Here is a 24,051-nt window from a genome sequence, read left to right on the forward strand (position 1 = left end):
TACAGACAAAAGATGCTGGCTCCTTCAGGAATAGGGAGTCGACTGGTCCCTGGGGCTCCCTCCCCCTGTGAACCCTTGTTAAAAAAAAAAAATAAAGGGGGTGTCCTGGGTGGGACTTGGATACCCTTAAAACATATTAACAGACACACACAAGTGAATAATAAATGAGCGGCTACAGGATGAAGTAATGCAAACCTGTGTGTTCTAGTTGGTCGTGCTAAGATATTTGTGGGAGAGTAAAGATCGAGACACTGATACCCTGTGCTTTATTATGTTAAAAACAATATAAATGTTTTTAATAAATATTTATAGTATAGAAATAATTTAAAATTTCATTTTGAATGTAAATAGAAAATTAAGAGGTTAACTAAATATACTTGATAAAAATAATTGAAATTAATTTAAAGATCATAATTTGATACTAAAATGCAATTTTAAAATACATTTTAAAGGTAACTAATTTTAAAATGTATGATTAAACATTCAATTTTAAATATATATGTAAATACTCAAACTGATATATCATAATACATATATTTGATTAAATCACAGGTGTATGTGTGTGTGTATATATATGTGTGTGTGTGTGTGTGTATATGTGTGTGTGTGTGTGTGTGTGTGTATATATATATATATATATATCGCAGTGAGGTCAAAATAAATCACTGCGACCTTTTTAATTTGGAAGTTACGCTGTGGAATCCACTGTGGAGAATTAATGCACACAAGTCCCACAATGCAAAATACGAAGCAGGCGTACTGAATGCCATATAAACGCAGTGAGACTTGTGAATGGCTGCAGCAACTTCCGATCCCCTGAAGAAAAAGCAGATAGCTTTGAAACGCGTTGGGAAAGGGAAACAATTACGGACGAATTTTCACCATCGGGCGCATGAATAAAGGTGTTGGAACCTACCTGCTGTGAGTGCCTCTTCAATTGCAGAGCCATTGTTTGAAATATATATATATATATATATATATGTGTGTGTTTCTATATAGTGCACTATATATTGTATCTTATTATATTTAAAGGGGGACTGGGGAGGTTTACCTGCCCAAAGAGAAACACCAGATTATAACAAAAAAGAAAGTTAGGGAGAAGTTAATATCAATATTTCCTGGAGAGGAGAGTGTTTTAAAAAAAAATAGTTTGGGGCGTGGGGGGGGGGGGGGGACTCGTGCCCCAATCCAATGAACCCACACATATACATATATGTATAAGAATTGAGTATATAAGTAGTTCAGTTTTCATTTAGTTTTTGTAAATACATTTTAAGAAAAAATGTATTACATGCAGTGAACAATTAAAAAAAAAAAAGTATTCCAAAGTTAAAGCTGAATAAGACATTAAATTAACAATTTCATTAGAAAATATACCAACTTTTAAATTAACGTCTAAAACAAACCTATATGTAAATCTATTAAAAATACTCTTGCTTATCTTTAGTGAAGCAAAGTAAAAGCACTCCAAATGTAAAGACTGATGTAATTACCACAAAGTAATGACTTCAGATGTAATGGTAAACAAGGTAACGACCGCCATTTTTGCAGATGAGACAGTCTATAACGTTCTAATAAGTTTAAATCGTATAATTATTAAAACTTTTATAGTATTTTGAAAATACTGATAGTTTTGTAAGCTCTGCAGTGCTAACCTCCCACATTCTTCTATAGCAATAGACATTCATCCAAAGATGGAACCGATATGACCTTGAAACCTTCTGTCCTTTACGGTCTTTGTACCAGTATTTTCATTAAACCTAATGATGCATCATTACCTGTAGCATGCAAATCCTGAAAAAGGTGATTTGGAGGTTTCGGAATTAAAGACCTTTGTGGCTTATTTTGAAGTTTATTTGCATTCAATATACTTGTATTGGCCCCTGACTTGAAAGGTCCTCAAGTTTTTCTTTAGAGTTGAAATATTTTCTCTCATGGAAACATTGCTTCAGATTTGCATTTAATCTAAAAGACATTTGTCTAACATTGTCTGCTCCCGTGAGAGTTAGGATTGCAACAGTGTGACCGTTGTAAGTTTCTACAGCAACAGCAGGATAGAGAAAAGGCAAAGTACTCTCCTTCAGTTGATGCCAATCCGACTCCCCTAACTTCACTAGTCTGTTGGAAGGTGGTCTGATTTAGATGGTTTGCAGGTTCAGTCTCATTTCCATTCAGAGTCAGAAAAACAGTAAAGGGAATTGTTGAAGTGTGCTGATTTGGTATTCTAATCTGTGAATAACTTAACACCCAGCTTTCTTTGCATGTAGTTTTATGGTGGGGAAGCGATGGAGAAAGCATGTTACATGTTTCTGTGCATGATCCATCTTCATCCAGTTGCTCAAAATTCCTGTACTCTGTTCTTTGTCAGGAAGATTCAGAGCGAGCCAAGTATACCAATCGATCCAGTCACCGTCCTTATATGGTTTGTTACTTTGCTGATTATATATTATTCATTTTTGCATTGCTAAATCTTTTTCTCTGAATGATTGTAGTTCAATTGACTGTTCTGATTTAATTTATTAGGAAACTGGTGCTTCTTCTCGCAGTATCAGCGGTCACAGGGTTAGTATTTTACTTGGGTATTTTGTTTGCCTATGTTGATGCATGACGTGCATTTTATTTCAAATGACTCCGCGTTAACTCCACTGCTTTCTACACATTGGCTTTCATACAGTCCCCAGTTTTCTGTGTTGAACTGGGGCACCTCACCTGGTCCCATAGTGGAGTTTACCATCAGTGGGTGAGTGGCTTCATAATCTATTGCGCAACACTTCTGTAACTCTTTCAACAGTAGGCTTTGGGGCAAGACTACTTTCTACTTTGTTTTTATGAGAAAAGGTTATCAACGTATAAATGTTTGTAACTCTCTGTATCGATATAAAGAATGACAAGCATGCATTCTTACTGCATGTATGTCACAATATACTGATTCATAAACAGTGTTCATCCAGTTATCATATTGGAGGAAAAGTGGTACATTCCTATAAGCCTTACAAATGCATCCATTCTTTTTAAAACACGTATTAAGAATATTTAAACAGTTATGTATTTCAATTACTACTATGACTCCTTAAGAATTTTAGGTATATACCAGAGCAGTTTCAAGATCTAGTCCACATACAGGAAGAGGAGTCTTGGGCAGACAGACATATTTAGTTTCATAAACTGCAGACAAGTATTTACCCAGATTAGATTCAGTGACCTTGCGTGGCATTCTGGGGGAATGGCATTGTAAGCTGGGGTCATAATGTGTGTGTGCGGAGCTGGCTATATCATTAAATGGTTGTTCTAGAAGGCCATGCTGTGTCTTGAGCTAACGAAATTGGTGGTGCATTAGATGAATGACTGTCCTGTTGGGCCATGTCACCAAAGCTGTGTTCTCTTGTGAACTGGACTACAGAAATTAAGTATAATTTTAAGCGCGGTTTTCTTTTAAAAACATAAATGTACATGCCTTTTACATGGAGCCATCGGCTGCCATTCATGTGTGGTAAACAGGTTTCTGTTAATCTGTCAGACTGAGGTCATGTTTGCATATCTGTGTACATGTAGCACTCACATTTATAATTTGTAAATTTTTAGCAAGTTGTTGCATATTTATGTCAATAGTACCTTAAACATAACCTGTAATTCACGATCCAACCATAACATTTCTTCTTGTTGGATCACTTCACTTTAAACTTTATACCAACCTGTAATATGTTATGTGCACTGATGTGTACATATGTAGAATGCAAAAAAGCAGGGCTTATCTAAGCAGGAAGTGGTGGGTCACCAGAACACGATGTAAGGAAATGGTACAACCTGGGCACTAGTCTGGGACAGGTTAGTGTGTATATTGTTTTTCAAAAAGACTACACGCTAACAGTTTTTTCTACTATTCTGTGCTTTACAGAAGCATGGACACAAAACCACCCTAAAGCTAGCCTCACAGTACAGTTTTGTTGTAAATGGTGTCTTCAGCAGTTGACCACCGGATCAACATCACTTGCAAGTTTATCTGCTGCTCATTTAGCTTAGAAAAGCAGTGCAGCTGTTGTACACGGTCTTCGTTATAAGTCCAGCTATCAAGACCTCGAGTGACCAGTAGAAGTAGTATTGAGATGCAAGCAGGACAGGTGGAGCCCTTGCACTAACCACTCAATCATGAGAACACATGGGTGTGGAAATCCACGTGGACTATGGTACAGGACATTTGATGGACATTGAAAATCGTCCCTCAGAACTGACATGGGCAGCATTGCCTAGCAGGTCCCTGTTCATTCATTTCTATATATACTTCATCAGCCGTCAAATGTGCATGTTAAATGATTTATTATGTTATAATTCTTTTGACAGGGTGCTGTCTTGGGGGAAGGCATATAGAAGAGAAATGACCTAATCGCAACGTTACTGCTTGGGTTTTGTTGACCTATGCTTTTGCAGGTTTGCTTTTCGTCGTTGCTAAAATATGCTTGGCACTGAAATCTTAGTGTATGTGATACGTAGAAGGCAATCCATTCACCACTGATTTAAATGAAAGCTGAGCGTTGTGTTAGTTAACAATAGGTTGTCATTTATAAACCTGTATTTTATTCCTAAGAGCTCATATTTGGACGTGAGTGGGGGACACCGAAGCAGAGACAGTACCTCCAGAAGGCGAGATCTTGTGGTGTGTACAAAAATAACAGCATGTTTTGTTTGGTGCCTGACGTATGCCTCGAGAAACCGTTTCTTTCCATCTTTGCAATACCATTTTTAACCACAGACGAAATGTAATTTTTTAAATTCATTATGCTTTGGGCAATATTTTATGATATTAAGTCATTTTAAATTAATTTGTTCTCAAATGCATGTTTACTTCTCTTGAACTGTGTGATGGTGATACTAACCCTCACTCAGTTTAGTGTGGCCTTTTGCTCCATGCAAGCTGAACTTGCTCCTGGGCCATTTATTTTGCTGTAGATATATTAGAAGCACTGTGACCTTCTTTCAAGCCAAGAATGCAAGTGCCAGAGTATGATGATATCCTTCTCGGCCTTTTTTTGGGCAGATAATAAATGGTCTTTGGGTTCACTGGCAGCAACAGTGACGGGTTGATGACTTTTTTACGGGCTGGAATAGACCGCTTTTTAGTGATTCTGCTTCTTCTACACAAAAACTTCAAAACCGACTGGTTAATGCTTGGGGGTAGCTTGTGCTTAGCAGTCAGCAGAGTAAAGCAACAAGCTGCAGGGGTGTCCACATGCAGTCCTAAGAGTGGCAAACACTGAGCGTTTTCAGGCTATGTAATCTTTTTTAATTCGTTGGTATTATTGGTCTCATACAAATGTCCTCCAAGTGGGGTGACTGCTGACCCAGCACCATGGTTGAACCATACTGCATTAGCATTTTGAAAACCTTTAGGGCCCTGGATACGATGACCCCCTTTAAAATAAAGTTGTGCAATGTGCTCATTGACTTGTTTGCAAATGTGTATGTAACCTGCAATGCTATATAAGTACTACTGACAGAATCGCAAATTGCACATTCTCACGAGGACTTGGCTAGGCATAGAGAGGGGCATAGATAAGCCAAACATGGTGTTGAGTGTGTGATTCCAGAACTCCTCACCACCTTGGCCCCCAAAGTATATCATCCTTTTAATATGGATGAAAATTGCCCTGGGAACTCTCAGTAATATGTCACTGCATCAGAAGATTGCTCAGAGCGGGCTAGGAGCGGTGAGGAGAAGCTTGGATAACTGGTGATTCTGTTGGTGAGTCTAGCTGTGCATCTGTGGCAAGATAGCAGTGGCCTAGTTGTCCAAGTAGGACAGGAGCCGACACAAAGAGAAGAACAGGCCTGCGGCAACAGAGCACAGGTTCAGCCTCCCTCTACCCCCTCCTCTCTTCACTTGTTGCAGCAAACACTGTGTCGAGAACCAATGGCCTGGGTTCAAGTGAGGCTAGGCCAGTGAGTGGCGGATGTAGCAGACCTGAAGCTCAGAGGAATTCGCAATAGGACAAGGCAGCAGGAGTGAGACTATTGTTAGAGTGCCAGACACGGACAGATGGTGAGCTTTGTGGCTGTCCACTAACGGCGCAACATGATATGGCTTGGTACTCCCCGAGTCCCCTATTTACATTTTGTACCCACAGCCCTTGTACGGATGGATGGGGTCTCCCTCCCTCCTTCAAGGCAATTAATAAGACCACACCAACTTTTGGATTAGGAGGTGTAACCCCCCGGCCGTATTTATTACAAATTATTTTTTAAATTATTTATTCACATTATGTACAATTACACAGAAAGTCTGGGTACATTGTTAGACAGATGATGTAACCTGGTTAACCTTAAACTCTAATACACACAACACTCCTACCGTAAATCTAACCATGCCTATATTTACTTTCTGCGTGTCCCCTCTAGAGCCTACGGCAAGGTCAATGACTGGCAGCCTCTAGATCCCAGAAAGCTACAAATTACTCCGCCGGAGTAGGCTTGAGCGGGGGGTACAGCTTATTGGACGGATATTCTCCCCCAGGCCCCCCCCTACGCCCTGTGCCTTAAACTCCATAAACGGGGCTGCAAAATTCTGCGGACTTGCGCCCAGATGCGCATGCGAGGGTGACCACAGGCCCACTGGGAAGAGTGTCTTCCCCGGCCCCCGCACCCTGACAGCCTACCTACCGGCTGTCACTGCTCCTGGAGTTACATGATTCTGACCGCTAAGGACCGAAGACTATGCTTACCAATCATGACCTTACCGCCACAGGACAGCATAGTTGCCTGACTATCTGTTCTCCCCCCTCAACCCACTAGGAAGGTCATGCCCTGTAACTTGCTTGCCCCTAGACTCAACTAACCCTTCGTCCCAAGCGAGCCAGGTCGTTACCCCCTAGGAGCCGGGTAGTTACCCCCTAGGAGCAGAATCAGTATTGCTTGTGTTCCCTTACTGTCTTTTTAATGCGTGGCTCACCAGGTCCCCGCATTGCCCCACTCAGTCTGCCCTGTCCATGAAACTCTATTCTTGTTCCCAACTTACGCCCCATGGCCTCGTGAAACTGTATGCAAACATGAAAATAAAACATCCGTCAGTGTATTGCCCTACTGATGACTAAAACCGACACTACTGCACATAATACTATCTAACAGTGTACTGATGTAAAAATTCTCCCTGATTCACAGGATAAAGAAACTTGCAATTCATGTGAAACAGACCCAGTGGGCTACAGCAAGTCCGCCGAATCCAACCCGGCGTCGTGGATGGCGAAACCCATGACTCTTGAACGGAACGATAATGAGGCGTGACCCATCGCCACGTAGCAGAAGTGGCCCTTACAGCTCGCCGTCATTGCGGTGTGGGTCACCTCACAGGTGTCACCTTCATGGATCCCCCATACATACAGGAACCTATTACACAGATGATTAGTGCTCCTAGCCTTTGGGTAAAAGAAGCGTTTTGCATGCCAGGCCCATTGACTACCTCATTTCCACCTCCACCCCCGGTTGCAGAGGTACGATGTGACCATGCGGATATCGAATGCGCAAGGAAAACGGATGCATAGGTACTGTGCGTCACCCCATACGTATCCAGTGTGAAAAGTGTAAAAACACAGGGTGCGTAGGTCTTGCATGATACGACCTGGGCATCTAATGCCGGAATGCGCCCAAGCATAGGTACCGTGACACAAACCCGGACATCCACTGCATAAGTGTTCGGGCGCCAAGGCGCTGAGGTACTGTGTGGCACAATACATTAATAGTATAAGTGTGCGAGCACAAAGGGAGTGAAGAACACCAGGCATATAAAGCTTGATTGCACAAGCACTAAAGGTGCATAGGTACCGTGTGACATGACACGGACATCCCAATGCCTCAGCGTTCAGGCACAAGGGTGCCGAGATTTTGCATTACTCATCATAAGTACATGAGCACAAAGGGTGCATATGTACTGTGTGACAATCCACAGGCATAACTTGCGTACGTGTACCAGCACACAGGTGCAGAGCTATAGTGTGACCTAACCAGCTTCCAATGCATACGTGTACCTGCGATGGGTGCGTAGATGCTACTTGACAAGACTCCTAATTCATATTCGTAACAGCACCCACTTGCCTCTGGCACTCTTGAAGGTGTGACCACGAGGCCTGGGATGCAGTGGCATAAGTACTGTTAATGGATGTAAGTGACCACACAGGGGCAGGCGTCTCTCGAAACTGACATCAAAAGACTTGTAGTATATTGACGTGACATCACCCCAGTTTGAAATGCCTTGATGTAATGCCCATAGTAAGCAGTCATGCTTCTACCATTCCGTTATTAGAGCCACCTACCCAGGCTGTCTTCACGCTTTAACAAACAAGGATATGTTCGCATTCGCAAGGCTCTGTTTGTGGGACTAAAAAAATAACGGGTAATATACCATATATATACCTTGCTGGTTGACCGGAAGCAGGGCTTTTAAACTTTACATTGACATCAGACTTTCAATTCTGACCGCTTAGCATAGCCTCAGTTCCATTACATAAGGAACATTGCATGTGACTTTCCATGAGAGTGCCTAGCATAGCGCCCTTTGCATTAAGTGACGGAACATTGAAAATCATATTACTAATTAAGAGCGCCTAGCATAGCACCAGTTCATTTACCTGAATAATATTGAAATCAGACTTTCAATTCTGACCGCTTAGCATAGCCTACATAGGAAACTTAGCATGTTATTTTTTTATTGAGAGCGCCTAGCATAGCGCCATCTGCATCAAATGAGGACCATTGAAAATCATATTACCAATTAAGAGCGCCTAGTATAGCCCCAGTTGCATTTACCTGAGGAACATTTTAAATAAGACTTTCAATTATGACCGCTCAGCATAGCCTACATAGGACAGATTGCAAGTGACTTCCAATTAGAGTGTCTGGCAAGCACTCTGCACTTTTCTAAAGGGTTTTGCCAGTAGATCCATATGCCACCAGATAGGGAGCATATGCCATATCGGCACTGCTCAGTAGTGCCCCTTAATCTAAGGGCCTCTTGCCTCTACCCATAATGTTGCTTTACATTAAAAAGCCAGATAGCGAGGCACTGTTGTGTAGAATAAATTACCTTTTTCGCACAGTATTATCCGTATTAAATTCATTTGCTTCCCGTATTGTTTTTCAGAGCTCGCGTTCACCAGAGGGCATCTTGGAGCTGAATCACAGATGTTTATTGTTACCCAATTCAATGGTAGTCAGTTTATCAACCTTAAAAGGATAAAGGCTGAATGAACCCACCGAGATTTGTACCTGGGACCATGAGGTCCAGCACAGGCCCCTAAAGTAGACCCATTAGTCCCTTAGGCCCCCAGGCCCAACTAAATATTGAAGACCGCTGCAGATCACTAATAGTGCTGCCAAAATTACCCTCTGAGACCCCTCCCATTTCTTTTATATGACGTCCTGATTTTTATCTAAAAGAACCTTCTTTATAAATGTTGCGAAAACAACCACATTTCTCCGCACCATGTTCATACTGGGCTCTTGCAAGGCACCCACACGAGATAAAAGGAACATTGCCTTTAAACCATCAGCTTGGCAGTTATTCACGGACATCGGGGTGAGGGAAAGCAGACCCAACTTTAGTCTGCATTAGAAACAAATCCGCCATCCTTATATGATGTGTTCTCTGCACAGATTCACTAAATAGCTATACAAGCATTTACAATGCAACGGTTTCGCCTTTGTAAAAGTTAGAGCTATTGGCATTGTAAATGACAAATTTTGTATTTATGTGTTGGTTTTGAAAACAGATAAATAAATGGCAGTCATTTACAATGCCAATAGCTTAATCTGTCACAAATGCGAGACCTATTGCATTTGCACACACAGACTTCATCTGTACAATTGATTTCTTTTTTAAACACCAATTTCTGTTTTTAGATTCTTTTTGGGGAAGAGGACAATATTGAGGTGGTTTTTGGGGAGGAGAACAATATTGTGGTGTTTTTTTTTGGGCAAAGGGCAATTTTGTGGTTTTTGTAAAAAAAAAAACACTAAGAATACAAAGCTTGATTAAACACCTTCATTTTTTTGAATGCACAAGGAGCTTGGTTTTTAGATTCAGAGGATAGGGTTCTCTGAAGACTCATTCTTCATAAGTATGGACTTTCTGTATTTTGTTATTCAGTTACGGGTATACTCGTGCACTGACTTTCAGGAGTTCCCTTAACATGCAACACCAAAAGCTCTTTATTCTGGGAAGACACCAAGCGATTGAAAAAATGTCTGCTACCACCCAACACTCCTCGTCCTAGAAACCAACAGGAAAGCTTTGGGAAGGCTTATTGAGGAACCGCAAAAAGAAGCAACAAAATGTCCGCTGACAAGGGAATCAAGTAAGACTGCAACTACGAGATACTGCAAAACTAAAATGAACGAAAAGATGGAACAAGAAGAACCAACACCCCTGCTGAAAAAAAATGGCAACATTGTGTTAAAAAGAGCTACAGAACACAAGGATTCACTTTGAACAACAAAAGGCGCATGAATACACTGCGGTCCATCCATGCACACGTCATCTACGTCCTCTTCACCACTGCCTTTTCACTCTCCCTGCATGTACTTCCTTGTGTCTCTCTTGGCCATGCTCTCTCACAAACTCTCTCTCTTAACCTGAAATACAGCATCTTCTTTCCCTTAATTTGGTGGTCAGTATATCAACAGCTATATTTAAGCTTCACAAAAAAATATACTTACAATTGGCAACCGTGTTACTCTGCAGAGAGGCAACGCATTGGATGAGTATATAGTCAAAACAACTTTGACCCACCAACAGGCACTGTGAGAAACTTTCCCTGACTTCAGCTTCAAATCCAGAGCTCTCAAATGTATTCGGTAATGCAACTGGCCAATACTCTGAATATAGCCAAACACCTCTGGTCACAGTATCCACAATTCAAAAATTACATGCTGCATGTAAAAAGAAAAGAAAAAAAATCTGGAAAAATCATATACTCTCAGGGAGTGCAAGATCAAGTAAAACGAGAACTAAACTGGGGCTGCATCACTGGCACGGATTGCCTTAAAGGAAGGGTTTACCATTGTTCTGTGTGCTCTGTCGAGACACCAATGGTTTGATAAGCGTGTGGTCTGAACACCTTCATGAGCCACCAACAGTTACTGTGAGAAGTTTTCACTGCCTTAATCCTCAACTCCAGAGCTCTCAATAGTTCTCTAACGTTACACTGTAATCACAAATCGCATGGAAATAATCTACAGACACGTCTGGTAAAGCATGTACACTTGGGGGAGGCAAAATGTAGTAAAATGTGAAATGTAAAACAGAACAGCATCTCTCACAAGAATCACCTGGTTTAAGTATACAGAAATCGACATGGCTAACAGTCCCATCTGCAGACTGGCTGCACCGGCCGGGAAGCTGCTCTGTGACTTATTTGTCAGACCTAGAACCTTAGAATGGTGGTCTGGACAGAGAGCTGTGCGCCTCAAACGGATTGGGCCTCAAGGCGCAGAGTACTTGGCTGAGCACCGGTCCCGGCAGCATGCAACTTAAAACCATGCTCTCAAGATCTGCATGCTGCTCTCCATGTGTGCCTCTCCAGTGACACAGAGGTTGCTGCTGAGATGTGCCAGACACAAATTGAAACTACCTGGGACCAGAGTACGTTTCCAACGAAGTCAATTTCACCATTCTATGGGCGAGACTCACACTGCCTGGTGCATTGCAGAACATTTAAACAAATGAGCGCAAGTCACACTGAAATTAAAGGGCATCGAGTAATGCTATGAGGAGGCAAATATGCATGTCAATGTATTTTAGTGTAGTAATGTGGGGATACGCACTAAAAAGCTTTAGAATAACCCCTGACGCATGGTGCTTCACAGGGATTAACACAAACATGTTACAACATAGAAAAACCCACACTCTACCATGCATACAAAGGAAAGAGCAGTTTCTTACTTCACCACCTTACCCTAAGAAGGTCAGTCTTCCCAAGCGACTTCCGGTTTGTGTTCCCTTACACCCCCATCACCTTCCACACCGAGTCAGGGAAAAAGATGAGTGAAGTAGAGGGAGCACAACAAGCACATGCAAAGCAATGGAGAGGGGTGGGAACGAAGACACGGACAGCGGGAGGGGGGGCGGGGGAAGGCAGGACAGCAATACAGCCACGAGCCACGCAAAGACGGAAAACAAAGACGACAGACACGAAAACGCACAACAATACAAGGAGACAACAGAACACCAGAACACGGAGGCAAAGACGAAGATGGAAACGGAAAACAATGCTGCTTACCTGATTGCAATTTGAAAGTACTTCCTGGCAACTTCAATCGCGCAGCTCACTCCTGCAAAAGACACTTTGAAAAAGACCAAAACATGGCGAGACAAAAAAAAAAATAACATCCGGCCACCGCCGCATGACGTTGTTAAAGGGGCGGGATGAGTAAAAATCGTCAGAACGCCCACGAATCTGCTCCGGCAATGACGGACAGATCTCTCTTCCAATGGCTAGCCTCCATTTATGGAGCTAGCCAATGGAAGAGCAGGCGGGACAAAGCCCCCGTATTGCTTCTCAAAAGATTTCGCCTGCGCGAATGCTGCTGCGCAGCGGACGCCAGGCGAAACCTAAAAAGGGGTGGTGTATGTGGTGGCCACCAATATACCTGTATATCCCCTGCCCAACCACAGTTAGACTATCCATAGGGCTCACCTTATTGCTTGTTGGTACCTTTCTTATTTCAAAAGCACTCCCACCAAGTATTACTCAAAAATTCACTGACAACCCACTCTGGCCTGTATCGTTGGGAATTACATAGGTGTCCAAACAATCAGCCGTGTGCGCTGTCATAAACCGCTGTATAGTCTGCCTCACCACAAGGTAGCACGCTATCGGGATGGTAAATTGGATGACTCCAATATGCTCTTATTAAAGTGAATAGTTGCGTACTCATGTTATGCGCTACGAAGGCAGCCTCCGGTGCGTGCGGAGAACACTGCCGTTTCGAATGACATCCATACTTGTATGTGCGTGAAAGCGTGCTGCCCTTCTGGAACCTCCTACCCATATCACACCGCTTGATATGATACTGTGCAAAAGCTCCCCGGAGCCGGCATGACATCCCACTGAGTCACCTCGCCCCTGTATCTAGCTAAAGATAACGATATTAAAACCATTTTATTTCGGTTGATTGCGGCGCGCGTTCCGTAAATTGCCCACTTGTTTCCATGACGGCATTATGTCATCGACCATAAAATATATTAACCTGGCTGATTTTGGATCTATTACTCCTCCGCATTTCACTGCAGCCTAATTTTCCGCGGAGCTGAAATATTTCTCGGAAGCCGCGCCGAGTACATATTAAAAAAAGGGGCCACAGACAGAAAACTCGGGGTAGCATAACCCTTGGCAGATGTAAAACTAGCACAATTCTATCAGATCTGACATCGATCCGACACAGGATTTAGCTTTCTGGCTTAAAAAAGGCTGTCCATATCAACGGAGTCATTCGTAATTCATAAGATATAGCAGCACTTTTATAAGCTGCAACGCTACTTTTGACACGCTAATCTTCCGCCTGGGTATCCTAACAACAAAACCCTTAATGTTCAACGCCAATACGGTATATTTCTTAACGTCAAAAGTGTCTTGATTAATAGCTGACTGATGACTGAATCGCTCCTAGAGCTGGAGTTTGACGTAGCAATTGCAACGCTGAGAAATACTTCCTAGATATAGTTTCTGTAAAAGCCGCACGTGAAACAGCAGCTGAATGCACCAGAAAGGACACTGGAGCCCGGGCAAGGCTAGGTTAGTGTTTCCCACAAGCAAAGTGTTACGTATATAAAGAGCTTAATTCAAGACGAGAGACACGTACCATTAGAGTGTTCCACAAGACTCGCTCTGTGCGAATGGGGGGGGGGTATTTCCATCCTCCCACATGCAGTGTCACAAAAACTCTTAATCTCTTAAACTGGCTGAGTCTCCCTCAAACGACATCGGCAGAGGGAGCGCGGCGATGCTTACAATCTACTCGCCGCCAATGAACCAAAGAGAACAACTGCACAGTCAATACAAATTACCCATGCATTCGGCCAGAACGGCATCGGCAGAGGGAGCACGGCGATACTTGCACTCCGCTTGCTGCCAGTAAACCAAAGATCGCAACTGCACAGTCACCACAAGTTATGCATGCATGCGGCCAGAACAGATGCAAGCGGTGGGGACGTGACTACTTAGCCCCCGCTCGCCGCCAGTGCAATCCAAATACCCACAGTCAAATACAAGCTGCACGCGCACGTAGCCATTTAGAGTCTTGCAAACCCATTTCGGCTAGAACGTCTACTGAGACAGCAATGTGCGATACACAATAGTGCTAATAACAAGCCTCAATGCCCCAGTCACCACAAAAATGCCCACTTGTTGGCCGGCAATCTGGCCGAGCACACATTCACCTGGTCGTGTACTGTGCGCCTTGTGAGCTTTTCAGTCGCTCCGCCATCCCGCAGCTCCAGCGACCGCCGCTCCCCGTAGACATACCCACAGTTGGTCCCCCGCTGTCCTGCATGGCTGCAGCTTTCACAAACACCACCTCAGCATCGCAGTTCTCATGCTTCTCAAAAACAGCAAAATCCTCACGCCGTCGTTGGCCACCTGGAAGAAAAATTGAAAACACATTACAGGTCGCTGGTGGTCCGGGTGCTGTGCCTGTGGGGAGGAAAGGAACAAGAGACTGTTCTGCTCGCCACACCCCCTTTCAAGGGGAGGCACGGGCCAGGCCAGTCTAAACTGGTCTGACCCCATAGTTAGGCGTCCGCGTGATCCGGAAGCACTAAAGTGCTTCCTGTTCACGCCCCCTATTGTACTCTATGGGGAGGTGGGCGTGCTCCCTCCTCCTCCTTGCCCCCAGGGACCGGTGTGCCCGCCATATTGGCGGCGTGCGCTAGTTTAGCGCTCGGCCTTGCTCAGTATCAGTGACCTGGGGCAGACACAACGGGTGGTGAGAAGAGTCATATGGACCGGTAACCCTGCTCATTCATACACGAATAGCATCAAATCCTGACCACAGCTCCAAACAGGCATAGACACAGCTGTGGACGAGGCAAGGAATATCTTGACTGCGGTGGTCAAAAGTGACCTTTAGTTTATAGCGCCTGTAGATTGGAAAGTAGATCGGGCGGCAAGAAATGATAGTGGTGAAGTAAAAAAGAGAGGCCCTGCATCACCCTTCCTTGTGTTTTTCTAGAGAGTCTAGATGTGAGTCTAGATGTGTGATGCACTGACCTGCACAGTAGTTCCTCTGACACATTTGGAAACAAGACTGTTTAGAGACTCGTGCTTTAAATGCCTTCTCTTGCACCTCTGGCCACTCCCGGTCAGTGTGCACATTTTGAGACTGCTCTTAAGATGTTTATGCTGGCATACCTTTACTCTTAAAGTGCCCTGCAGCTGCTTTGACTTGAATGTGGGTCCACATACGCACATCTGCGGCATGACATTCTTCTTCATCCATCCTGTACCTCTGACTCTTAGTTACTCCTTTCCTGGTTACGATCTCTATTATCGCTCCCACAGTACAACAATATTATTGTGGCATGCACCTCGGCGATCTGACACAGCTGTTCCAAAGTACCTAATTAGACATTTAAGCATGGGATTTGCGAAGTGCCTGTAATGAATGTAAGTGTTTTATTAATGTTCACGATGTCTTGACCTCATAATTATTAGATATTAGTGTACAGTAATATGCGTAGCAAGTAAGATTACCCAACATCCTTTGTGCAGTGGCCGTGCCAGACATGTATTCACTGTATTTTATTTGCTTTATCTTATTTATTTTCTCTGTTGCGGTCATTCCCTTTTCAGTCTGATCTTGTGAGAGATAAATCTTCTTCAAAGTACACCCGAACAACATCAAATGTATGTAAATCAGTCATGATTATTTTTAAAACTTGCATGCGTTTAATACTTTTTTCACTTTGTGATGTTTGTGCTACACAACTGGTATGTAATTTGTCTAACATTGTTTTGGGAATAGTTTCTACTACCTCGAGGGGCGAATACTGCTTGTGACGTGGTAGAGGGAGGTTTTTGCTCCTTCAATACCCTTCCCGCCTTCTCTCCATGATTAATCTCCTTACCACAGCGTTTACAGTGTATACCCCCTTAAACACTTCAGAGCACATTAATATCTACATTGATCAAGATGATGCATGAACATAGTATATATTTTGTTGATAGAAGTGTGTGAACCCAGAAAATTGTCAAATGTGTTTTCTAGGTTTACGTTTTGTGTTTTCTGAACAGTTAATCTATGACTGTTTTGTTCTTGCTTATGATGAAAAAGGCTTTCTTAGTCTTTCATACAGTGTTATTCTGAAATGTATATAAAGCTAAAATGTTATACTACTGTGCCAAGCATTGCTATTACAGTTTACTGACACCAGCCACTATCTCGTACTGAGAATACAAACTGCACCCAACCACTGCACAGAACTGCTATTGTTATTTTGCTTATTATTTTATATGATCCTTACGCTGCCTTTAGGCAGCTCCACAACACTTTTAAGCTGTTAAGGGTGTTGAAGTTTACAGAGAATAACAGGGTGGTGTTCTCGCACATCATGCACGGCTGATCTTTTGGATATATGCAGAGTCAATGTTCATTCCTGGGTGTGCTCAGCATTTGTCTCAAGGCTATAATCAGTCTGTTACAAGGAAAGTCTGCTAATGCTGTTCTACTCTCTCAGGAGAACTTGTTGGGCTGTGAACTCCTTAATAAATTGCTGCCTAGTGGACAGAGAACTGGCAGTACTCCATAGTTCTCAGTCACAGACGAAAAGGCCTGCATTTGCGTTTCCTAAGAAACAAATTGCCCACTGACTCCAACCCTTTATAATTGCTTATTCACTAGAATCTTCCTCAAATGTGCCCCCTCTGCTATATCCATAATCCTTGCCAGTGGCCTAGTATATTCAACAACCTTTCCTGAAATTTCTTCAAGGACCTGAATTAATGAATTAATGAATATTTACTTGTAGAGCAAACTGCTACTCTCAAAGGAGCATCCTGGTGATAAGCGACAATGAGTGTGGCTTCATAATTCAAAGTGACCCCCACCCCGCCAGAGGAGTGTACATCCGAGGATAAGCGAGTAACACAGGGCATCAGAAATGCCAAAAAGCCATGTCTTGAGCTGCCTCCTAAAGATGACTTAAAATTCGATGAATCTCAAATTCCTTGGGAAATGATTGCAAGTCTTTGTACCGAAGACTGTGGAGGATTTTCCTCATGTTTTAAGTCTGAACGCAAGACGTTTCAGCAGGTTGGCTTGTGAAGACCTAAGCATCCTTAGAGTCGTATTGTGAGTGACTCTAGAAGTTAAGTATTTTTGCCTCAGTACTCTATAAGCTTTACAAGCTCTTTAAACCCTTCCTGGGGCTCTTCCAAACTTGAAAATAAAATAAATTAAGTTTGGATCTAAATTGGGTGTATAACATACCTCTTTCCCTATCACGGGCCTTGAGCATTCTGCCCGTGATTTTTTTGTCCAAACTCTTTCTAATCCGCTCCTTTCTAAATCTCTCTACATGTTCCAAAGGCCACCAATCAGTGCTACATGTATGCCAAGTATGCATTAGATGTTGAAGGCTTGTCCAATTCCTCATCATCCCCTCCAAAGGCATTGTCATCATTTGGCAGATCTAAAACTTATTTATCAGACTCCTCATTTTTCCCATACTGGACAACCCCTTCCACATTCTCTTTTAATCCGACACTAGAGGCATCTCCTTGCATGCCGCTATTGACACCTTTTGTTTTTATGTTGTACAAGCCCCCTTTCTCCTGGGTGTAGCTTAGGATTTCTTATCCTGGTCATCTTCAATGACCACTGCCTCTGTACTTAAGTTTAGTTTTCAGTTTTTTTGGGCAATGGAACCTTCTCCATGTATTTCATTTTTGGAAGACACTTACCCTTCTTAACCTGTTCCTCATCTGCAACATTCCAATTCTCATCCTCTAATGAGCCCTTAGTTATTTCCTCATTCATTAAACTACTTATTGTCTCTCTCATGGCAGGCCTTATCTCATTCTGAATAAGTTTCGTCAAAATCTCCTGAGACACAACATCTTCACTTTTTCTTTCATCTGACATCTTACACTTCCACACTACCTCACTATTTGTAACATTTCTAAACAACCCTCCCAGTATCAAAGATTGCACCTCACCTGAAGCCACAATCTTTTAATTCTGTAATTTTCAAAAGCTCACCATGTACTAAAGACCCTTCATTTTTGGGGCGCTGGCCTCCCACACGTTTTCTTTAACTTCAATCATTTTTAATCCAAACTGAGATGGCTGCCCACATCTTGCTCTCTTTCGCGTGAGACTAACCCCCCACCTTGTTTCTAAAGGTGATTGGGGTTTCCACATAAGAGCGCTCTATATATATATATATATATATATATATATATAGTATGCTGGTTGGTCAAATCTTGCATGATTCAGTGCAAGACTAACCCCCTGCCTTGTTTCTATAGGCCGTTGGGGTTTTCACACAAGCGCGCTCTGTCGCGCTTGTTTCTACGGGCGATAGAAGTCCAGGCGTCTGATCCTTATGAAATTGGACTCTTCCTTTGTGAAATACAGACTAAATTTACCCCATGCTAGGGCGGAACCTACAAAAAACTATTTAAATACCTTACATTGTAAAAGTACTGATTTTACAACTTCATACAAATTGACTGTTATACAACACCTATTTAATATTCAAACTATTATATTATCTTTCACACTCTTCTAAATATTGGAAGCCTCAATTAAAATCTTACCATATATTACCACACACAAAAAAGATTACTTAATTGTGCAGGAGCAGCAATTTAAAGAGGGAGAAGATTCTACGTTATGGGCTTATATAGTGTGTTTTGTTTTCATTCTGGGATGGTTGTTATGGTGATAAGTGTTCTTTAAAGGAGCTGTTATGTGAGTGTTATTAAAATACTTAATGCATAATCCTAGCCGCGATCTTGTTATGAAATCTGGCAGTTCTCCATAGTTCTCAGTCACGGGATTTATTCTACCTGTGGAGATTTCTCAATCCACAGTGACTTAGTGTAATATTCTCAAATTGAACTATCCTTGCAGGACGAATTTAGTTTTGGAAATTGTATTTTATTGGTATATTTTCTCTATACTTCGTATAATGAAATCCATGTATGCATCTATGGGACGAGCACCATCGGTCACCCTTAGGGTGTCTAATATAACACCTCAAAAATAAATTGAAACGAACAGTATAGCTTTTAAGCTAACATAAGTACCTTTAGGAAGTTTTATACGTTTTGTTTATTACAAGAACACTGGGCAAAAATGTAAAAATAAATTGGATACGGTTGCCTTAAATTGCCGATCAAGTTTACTGCTTTGAAGCGCGTTTCATTGTTCACACGCTTGTTTGCAAACCTGTTAGCTTTCATTAGCCATGTGGTGGTGGGGTAATGCTGTATTTTTTTTACATCATACAGAGGAATGCTTACAGTGACTTGTATGGTATGAAGAAGGGAACTTCCTCTAGCTCCTTAAAAGAGTCTTCGGTTAGTTCTATGATTGTTTTGCTGCATGTTTCTAATAGTGTGCCAGCAGCTCACCTTCTGAGACTAATCAGATACTAACGGTCAATATGTTTCCTCAAGAGTGCTGGACAAATGTCCGGTCACACAACGTTCATTTTAAGCAGGTTTAATGGTTGGATGGATGAGAAAGTAAATCTATTACATCGGCCATGTGCAATTTATAAATTCACATTTTCTACGGATAGTCTGAGCTATAGATTTAAAATAACTTTCTCTTGATCTGATGACACAAACAACCAAAATGTCAACTATGAAGCAACACTTTTAAAAAATTGTAAATGTATTTATTGTTTTTATTTTTACTTGAAATGAATTACTAAAGTTGCTCACACCTTCAACACCTCAAGCAGGAGATACCAATACCTCCCATCTTCATATTAGCAATAATAATCCCAGTATTTTGCTAGTAACCAAAACTGATAAAACATGTCCAAAACTGATAAAACATGTGGTGTGCCCCTTGAAACCGTGTCCTCCTTTCACCACTTTCATAGTCACAACAAGGGATATATATATATATATATATATATATATATATATATATATATATATATATATATATATATATATATATATATCATGATTTATTAATTCCTCCATGTGCCATTACATTATCCCACTATTTAGAGCAGTCTTGTCCTTCAGATATTGATTTCTGTGCGAGCATGACCAATCCATGCCTCTGATGTGTTGCTGACCCCATTTTGGGTTGTGGCCAGCCATCGGACCCTGAGTATAAAGTCCATTTTATATCTAATTTTCACTATTTTTTCCCTTCGTCCCCAGCAGTGCCACATGATGAGTTTAGTGCCGCCTGGACCCCCAACACGTCTATCAGTTCCATGTAAAATGTTGTCAAACATATAAGTACTACAGGACAGTCCAATATTGTATGCACAGATGTGCTTGATTCCCTCTGACACTGTATGCATGCTTGGTTGCAGGTATTCCCCTTGATTAAAGTCCCGGTCTATGATGATCTATTCCGTGCACCGGTTTTAAGTGAATTCATCTAAACGGGGGCTGAATAGACACCTCCTCAGATGTGACAGTGCCTCGTCCCAAACTTTGTTCTCTCTCTGCCCTCACTTTTTCCTCAGACCCTGTAGTTTATCCAGTAGGTTAATAAAATGTTTTGTCCATCTCTTCTCACAGTTGTTCCATCAGTTCTCTGGCCTTTAACGGTGAGTGGTCTAAGACTGCAGACACGTTTATTCAATGGCTATTTAGCTCCTGCTCTGCCTGCAGGTATCAAAAATATTTTTTTGTATGCACATTAGATCTGCAAGTCAGAAAATAATTGGATCCAATTCGCCCAGCTTTAAAATATTTGTAAGGCCCCAAGCTTTATATCACATCAGATTATTTGCTTTACGGGAAAGCAAAAAGATTGAACATAGATGTTAAGAAGTCCTATACATCCTGTACTTAGTTGGTGAATGAGGGCTACCTTGTTTGTTCCTTTAAAGTCAAGAGACATTTTCAGTTACCTGGGAGAAGACTTGCTAGCTATTCTAAGTGAAAGGCCTAATCATTTAATTATTATATATGGAACAGAGTACCTCCTGCCGTTGATTATAACTTTACTTATAATCAGTTACTTTATAGAGTCATGGAACTCAGATGTGAATTGCAATAAATGTCCTTTTAAGGTTGACGAGTGCATACACCAAGACACTGCCTACAAACTGCTTAAATTCTTGGGGTCCTGCTCCTTCACGTGAAAGCAATAGTATAGTTGCAGATACTAAGAATGAATGCAAATCTATAGAGCAAAACTAAAAACACCAAAAAGCAGATTTGTTGCAAAAAAACCTTTTAGAATACGGTTTAATGTAATGTTTATTATAAATCAGATTTTAAAAATGCTAAATCTCAGAATGTGTAGTAAATTGCATTCTTTCATTCCTGACCTGTGGGCAAAAAAGACACGCTTAATCTTATTTCTGCTGATCACTTCGTTTTAGAAAAACTGATAATAAGAATGAAAAACAGTTCTCAGTTTCGTTCTTTAAACTGTAGCTACAATAATACTTTGTGACATGCCTTTTCACAGTGGCTGCTGACTGGCCACACCCATGTTGACATTACAACTCACCTGTAATACGTTTATTACAGTTGAAAAGCTACGTTGTCTTGTTTGAGGTGACTAACAACTTCACAACTTATCTGCAATAAGGGCATTTACAACGGATTTATATACTGGGAATACATACTTCCACATATTTAAAAAATAAATCCATTCATCCATTCACTAATCTTGCATGTTGCTTTTTATTGGTCATTTGTAGTGTTGCACATTCATTTTACTCTGAAGAATTGATGCTGGAGTACAGTGAATAAAAATAAATGTGTTTTGGCACACCGACTCCAAAAGCTAATATTCACTTGTTTACTAAATTTAGATTAGATTTAGAATACATTTAAGGATTTGCTACTTGACAATTTTAAGACGTCTGATGTTTTTCTACTTGTAATATTTTTTTTTTTTTGTAATGATACAGCTTCACAGTAATAATTGTCTTCAAGGCTCTAATCCATATCGTTTATCATTTTGCTTTCAGAGTGGATTATATCATGATCAAAGAAGCTATAGCAGCCTTAAGTATAGTAAACCAATCTCCACGTACCAAACCAGGGTTTGTCTATTATTTTTCTGCATTTGGTAAATGTGTAGTTTTATAACCGGAAGCGTCTGTTAAGCTGCTTGAGGCGCAATCAAAAAGCATCGCCCCATTTTATGCACCCACCTAGTATTTGAATATTAGCAAGTTTACCTCATACCAAGAACGTTTTGTCCCTTCTAGAGAATGTAATGCCCTTTGTGGTATATCTTGAAACTAGGATTCTATGTATCCAAATTATGCACTCCTAGTAACGATTACAGTAGGTAGTATGTTTGTTCCAGGTTGATATCTGCTTGAAATTGGAAAATACCGTGCCCCCTCAGACTTTAGGCTTGATTTAGAGTTTGGCAAATGGGGATACCTTGTCACAAACGTGACGGATATCCCAGCCTCCTAATTACAAATGCCACAAAATATAATACACGTGTAATATGGCGGACGGGATATCTGTCACGTTTGTGACGGAGTATCCAGTCTTCCAAACTCTAAATCGGGCCCTTTGTTCCTGGAGTCAATACAAATTAAGTTGACAGAACTCTTAAAACTGCTGCCATTACAATTTTTGCCTTTAGAGAATCCCCTCTTCCCACCCTAATTCGTGGGAAGGGGTTACAGTGCCAAAGGCTGAAATGCTGCAGCAAGATTCTGGACACTCTGCACTTGATTTAGTCGCTCAATAATTTCCCCCATTACTTTTGTTTTCTGAATAGTTTCACCTATTGTCAGCGCAATGATGTTAGTGCACAGTCGATACTGGCCACAAGGTAGTCTGTAAACTTTCAGATCTAAAATATTCTTAGATCCGGTCAGTACATCCATCCATCCATCCATCCCTCCCTCCACTTTCCACTGTTCAAACCGGTGTGGCTAGAACTCTTAAGCAGATAACCTCATCTAGTCATCTAAGGGAATTCCCTGCCCCATTAAGCCCTGTTTACAGGTATCTAGGGTGTGATTCAAAGTGCAGTTTGCACATCTACCTTAAACTTGGGCTCACAAAATAAACAGTGACGGCTGGCTTATACAGAGGGTGGTAGGGGATGGGGCACACAAAATAATTAAAATAGATTTACCTTGGTGACTTGCAGCGCGACGTCCTCCTTACTCGGGAAATATGATGATAATGTATGCTATGTAAAAATGCCATAAACAAATATATGAAAAGAAAGGCATTTCGAATTTTCCAACTTCATGTGTAAACATAACTCATTTGAGTACCCAGAAATATACCCATTCTTGAGTGCTCTGTGTAACTAATGAAATCTGTGAATGTGCTCAACCAATGATAATAACTGCGCGCACAAATTCATAGTATTCAAAGCCCAGAGCTTTGTGAATCAGACCCTTGTTGGCGTTATCCTTGAAAAGTAGTTATATTGCTGTCAAATTTGAAAAGTGACCTTAGTAATGCCAAGACGTACTGCCAGTTATTTACCTATTTACTTGCTTGGTCACCCAGAAATAAATGACATGTATAGCCGAACTCCATTTTATTAATGTATCTATTCCGGAGTAGAAACCGGTTATAACCTTAGGCTGATTTGACTCCAGGGATTGTTCTGTAAAATATGTTAAATAAATGTTTCAATTCTACTTTTAAAGATGTGCATATTTTTTCCATACAGTCTTCATCTCTATACAATGATCCTTTACCTACCACCAGGACTCTCAGGGTTAGTATCTCAGAAGAGTATATATTACTTCTTGTATATTTCTTGGGCATATACATTAATAGCCTCTTTTTATAGGCCTCTCCTAGTGTATACACGGGTTTGCAGCGAAGTGCCAGTTTGGTTCGTATGCAAGACCTGCATGTGTATTTT

The 24,051-nt window shown here is 41.5% G+C and overlaps 1 protein-coding gene across 12 annotated transcripts in view; it reads left to right on the forward strand.

Moving 5' to 3' along the window:
* LRRFIP2 (LRR binding FLII interacting protein 2) overlaps positions 1-24,051 on the forward strand; it is a 387,303-nt gene that overhangs the window by 141,916 nt on the left and 221,336 nt on the right. For 6 of the 12 annotated variants that reach the window (XM_078688276.1, XM_078688273.1, XM_078688275.1 and 3 more), the window contains exons 5-10: positions 2,369-2,422; positions 2,524-2,562; positions 4,583-4,651; positions 15,831-15,884; positions 19,494-19,562; positions 22,166-22,240. The exons of 4 other annotated variants lie outside the window; for them this stretch is intronic. In XM_078688276.1, coding sequence (XP_078544402.1) covers positions 2,369-2,422; positions 2,524-2,562; positions 4,583-4,651; positions 15,831-15,884; positions 19,494-19,562; positions 22,166-22,240 — 360 coding nt within the window. Of the gene's footprint in view, positions 1-2,368; positions 2,423-2,523; positions 2,563-4,582; positions 4,652-15,830; positions 15,885-19,493; positions 19,563-22,165; positions 22,241-22,369; positions 22,373-23,853; positions 23,902-23,976; positions 24,022-24,051 lie in introns of all 12 variants that reach the window. 2 more of the 12 variants (XM_078688285.1, XM_078688274.1) reach the window with 2 other exon arrangements.

This window comes from Lissotriton helveticus, chromosome 4_1 (genome assembly GCF_964261635.1).
Source record: "Lissotriton helveticus chromosome 4_1, aLisHel1.1, whole genome shotgun sequence".
NCBI lineage: Eukaryota > Metazoa > Chordata > Amphibia > Caudata > Salamandridae > Lissotriton > Lissotriton helveticus.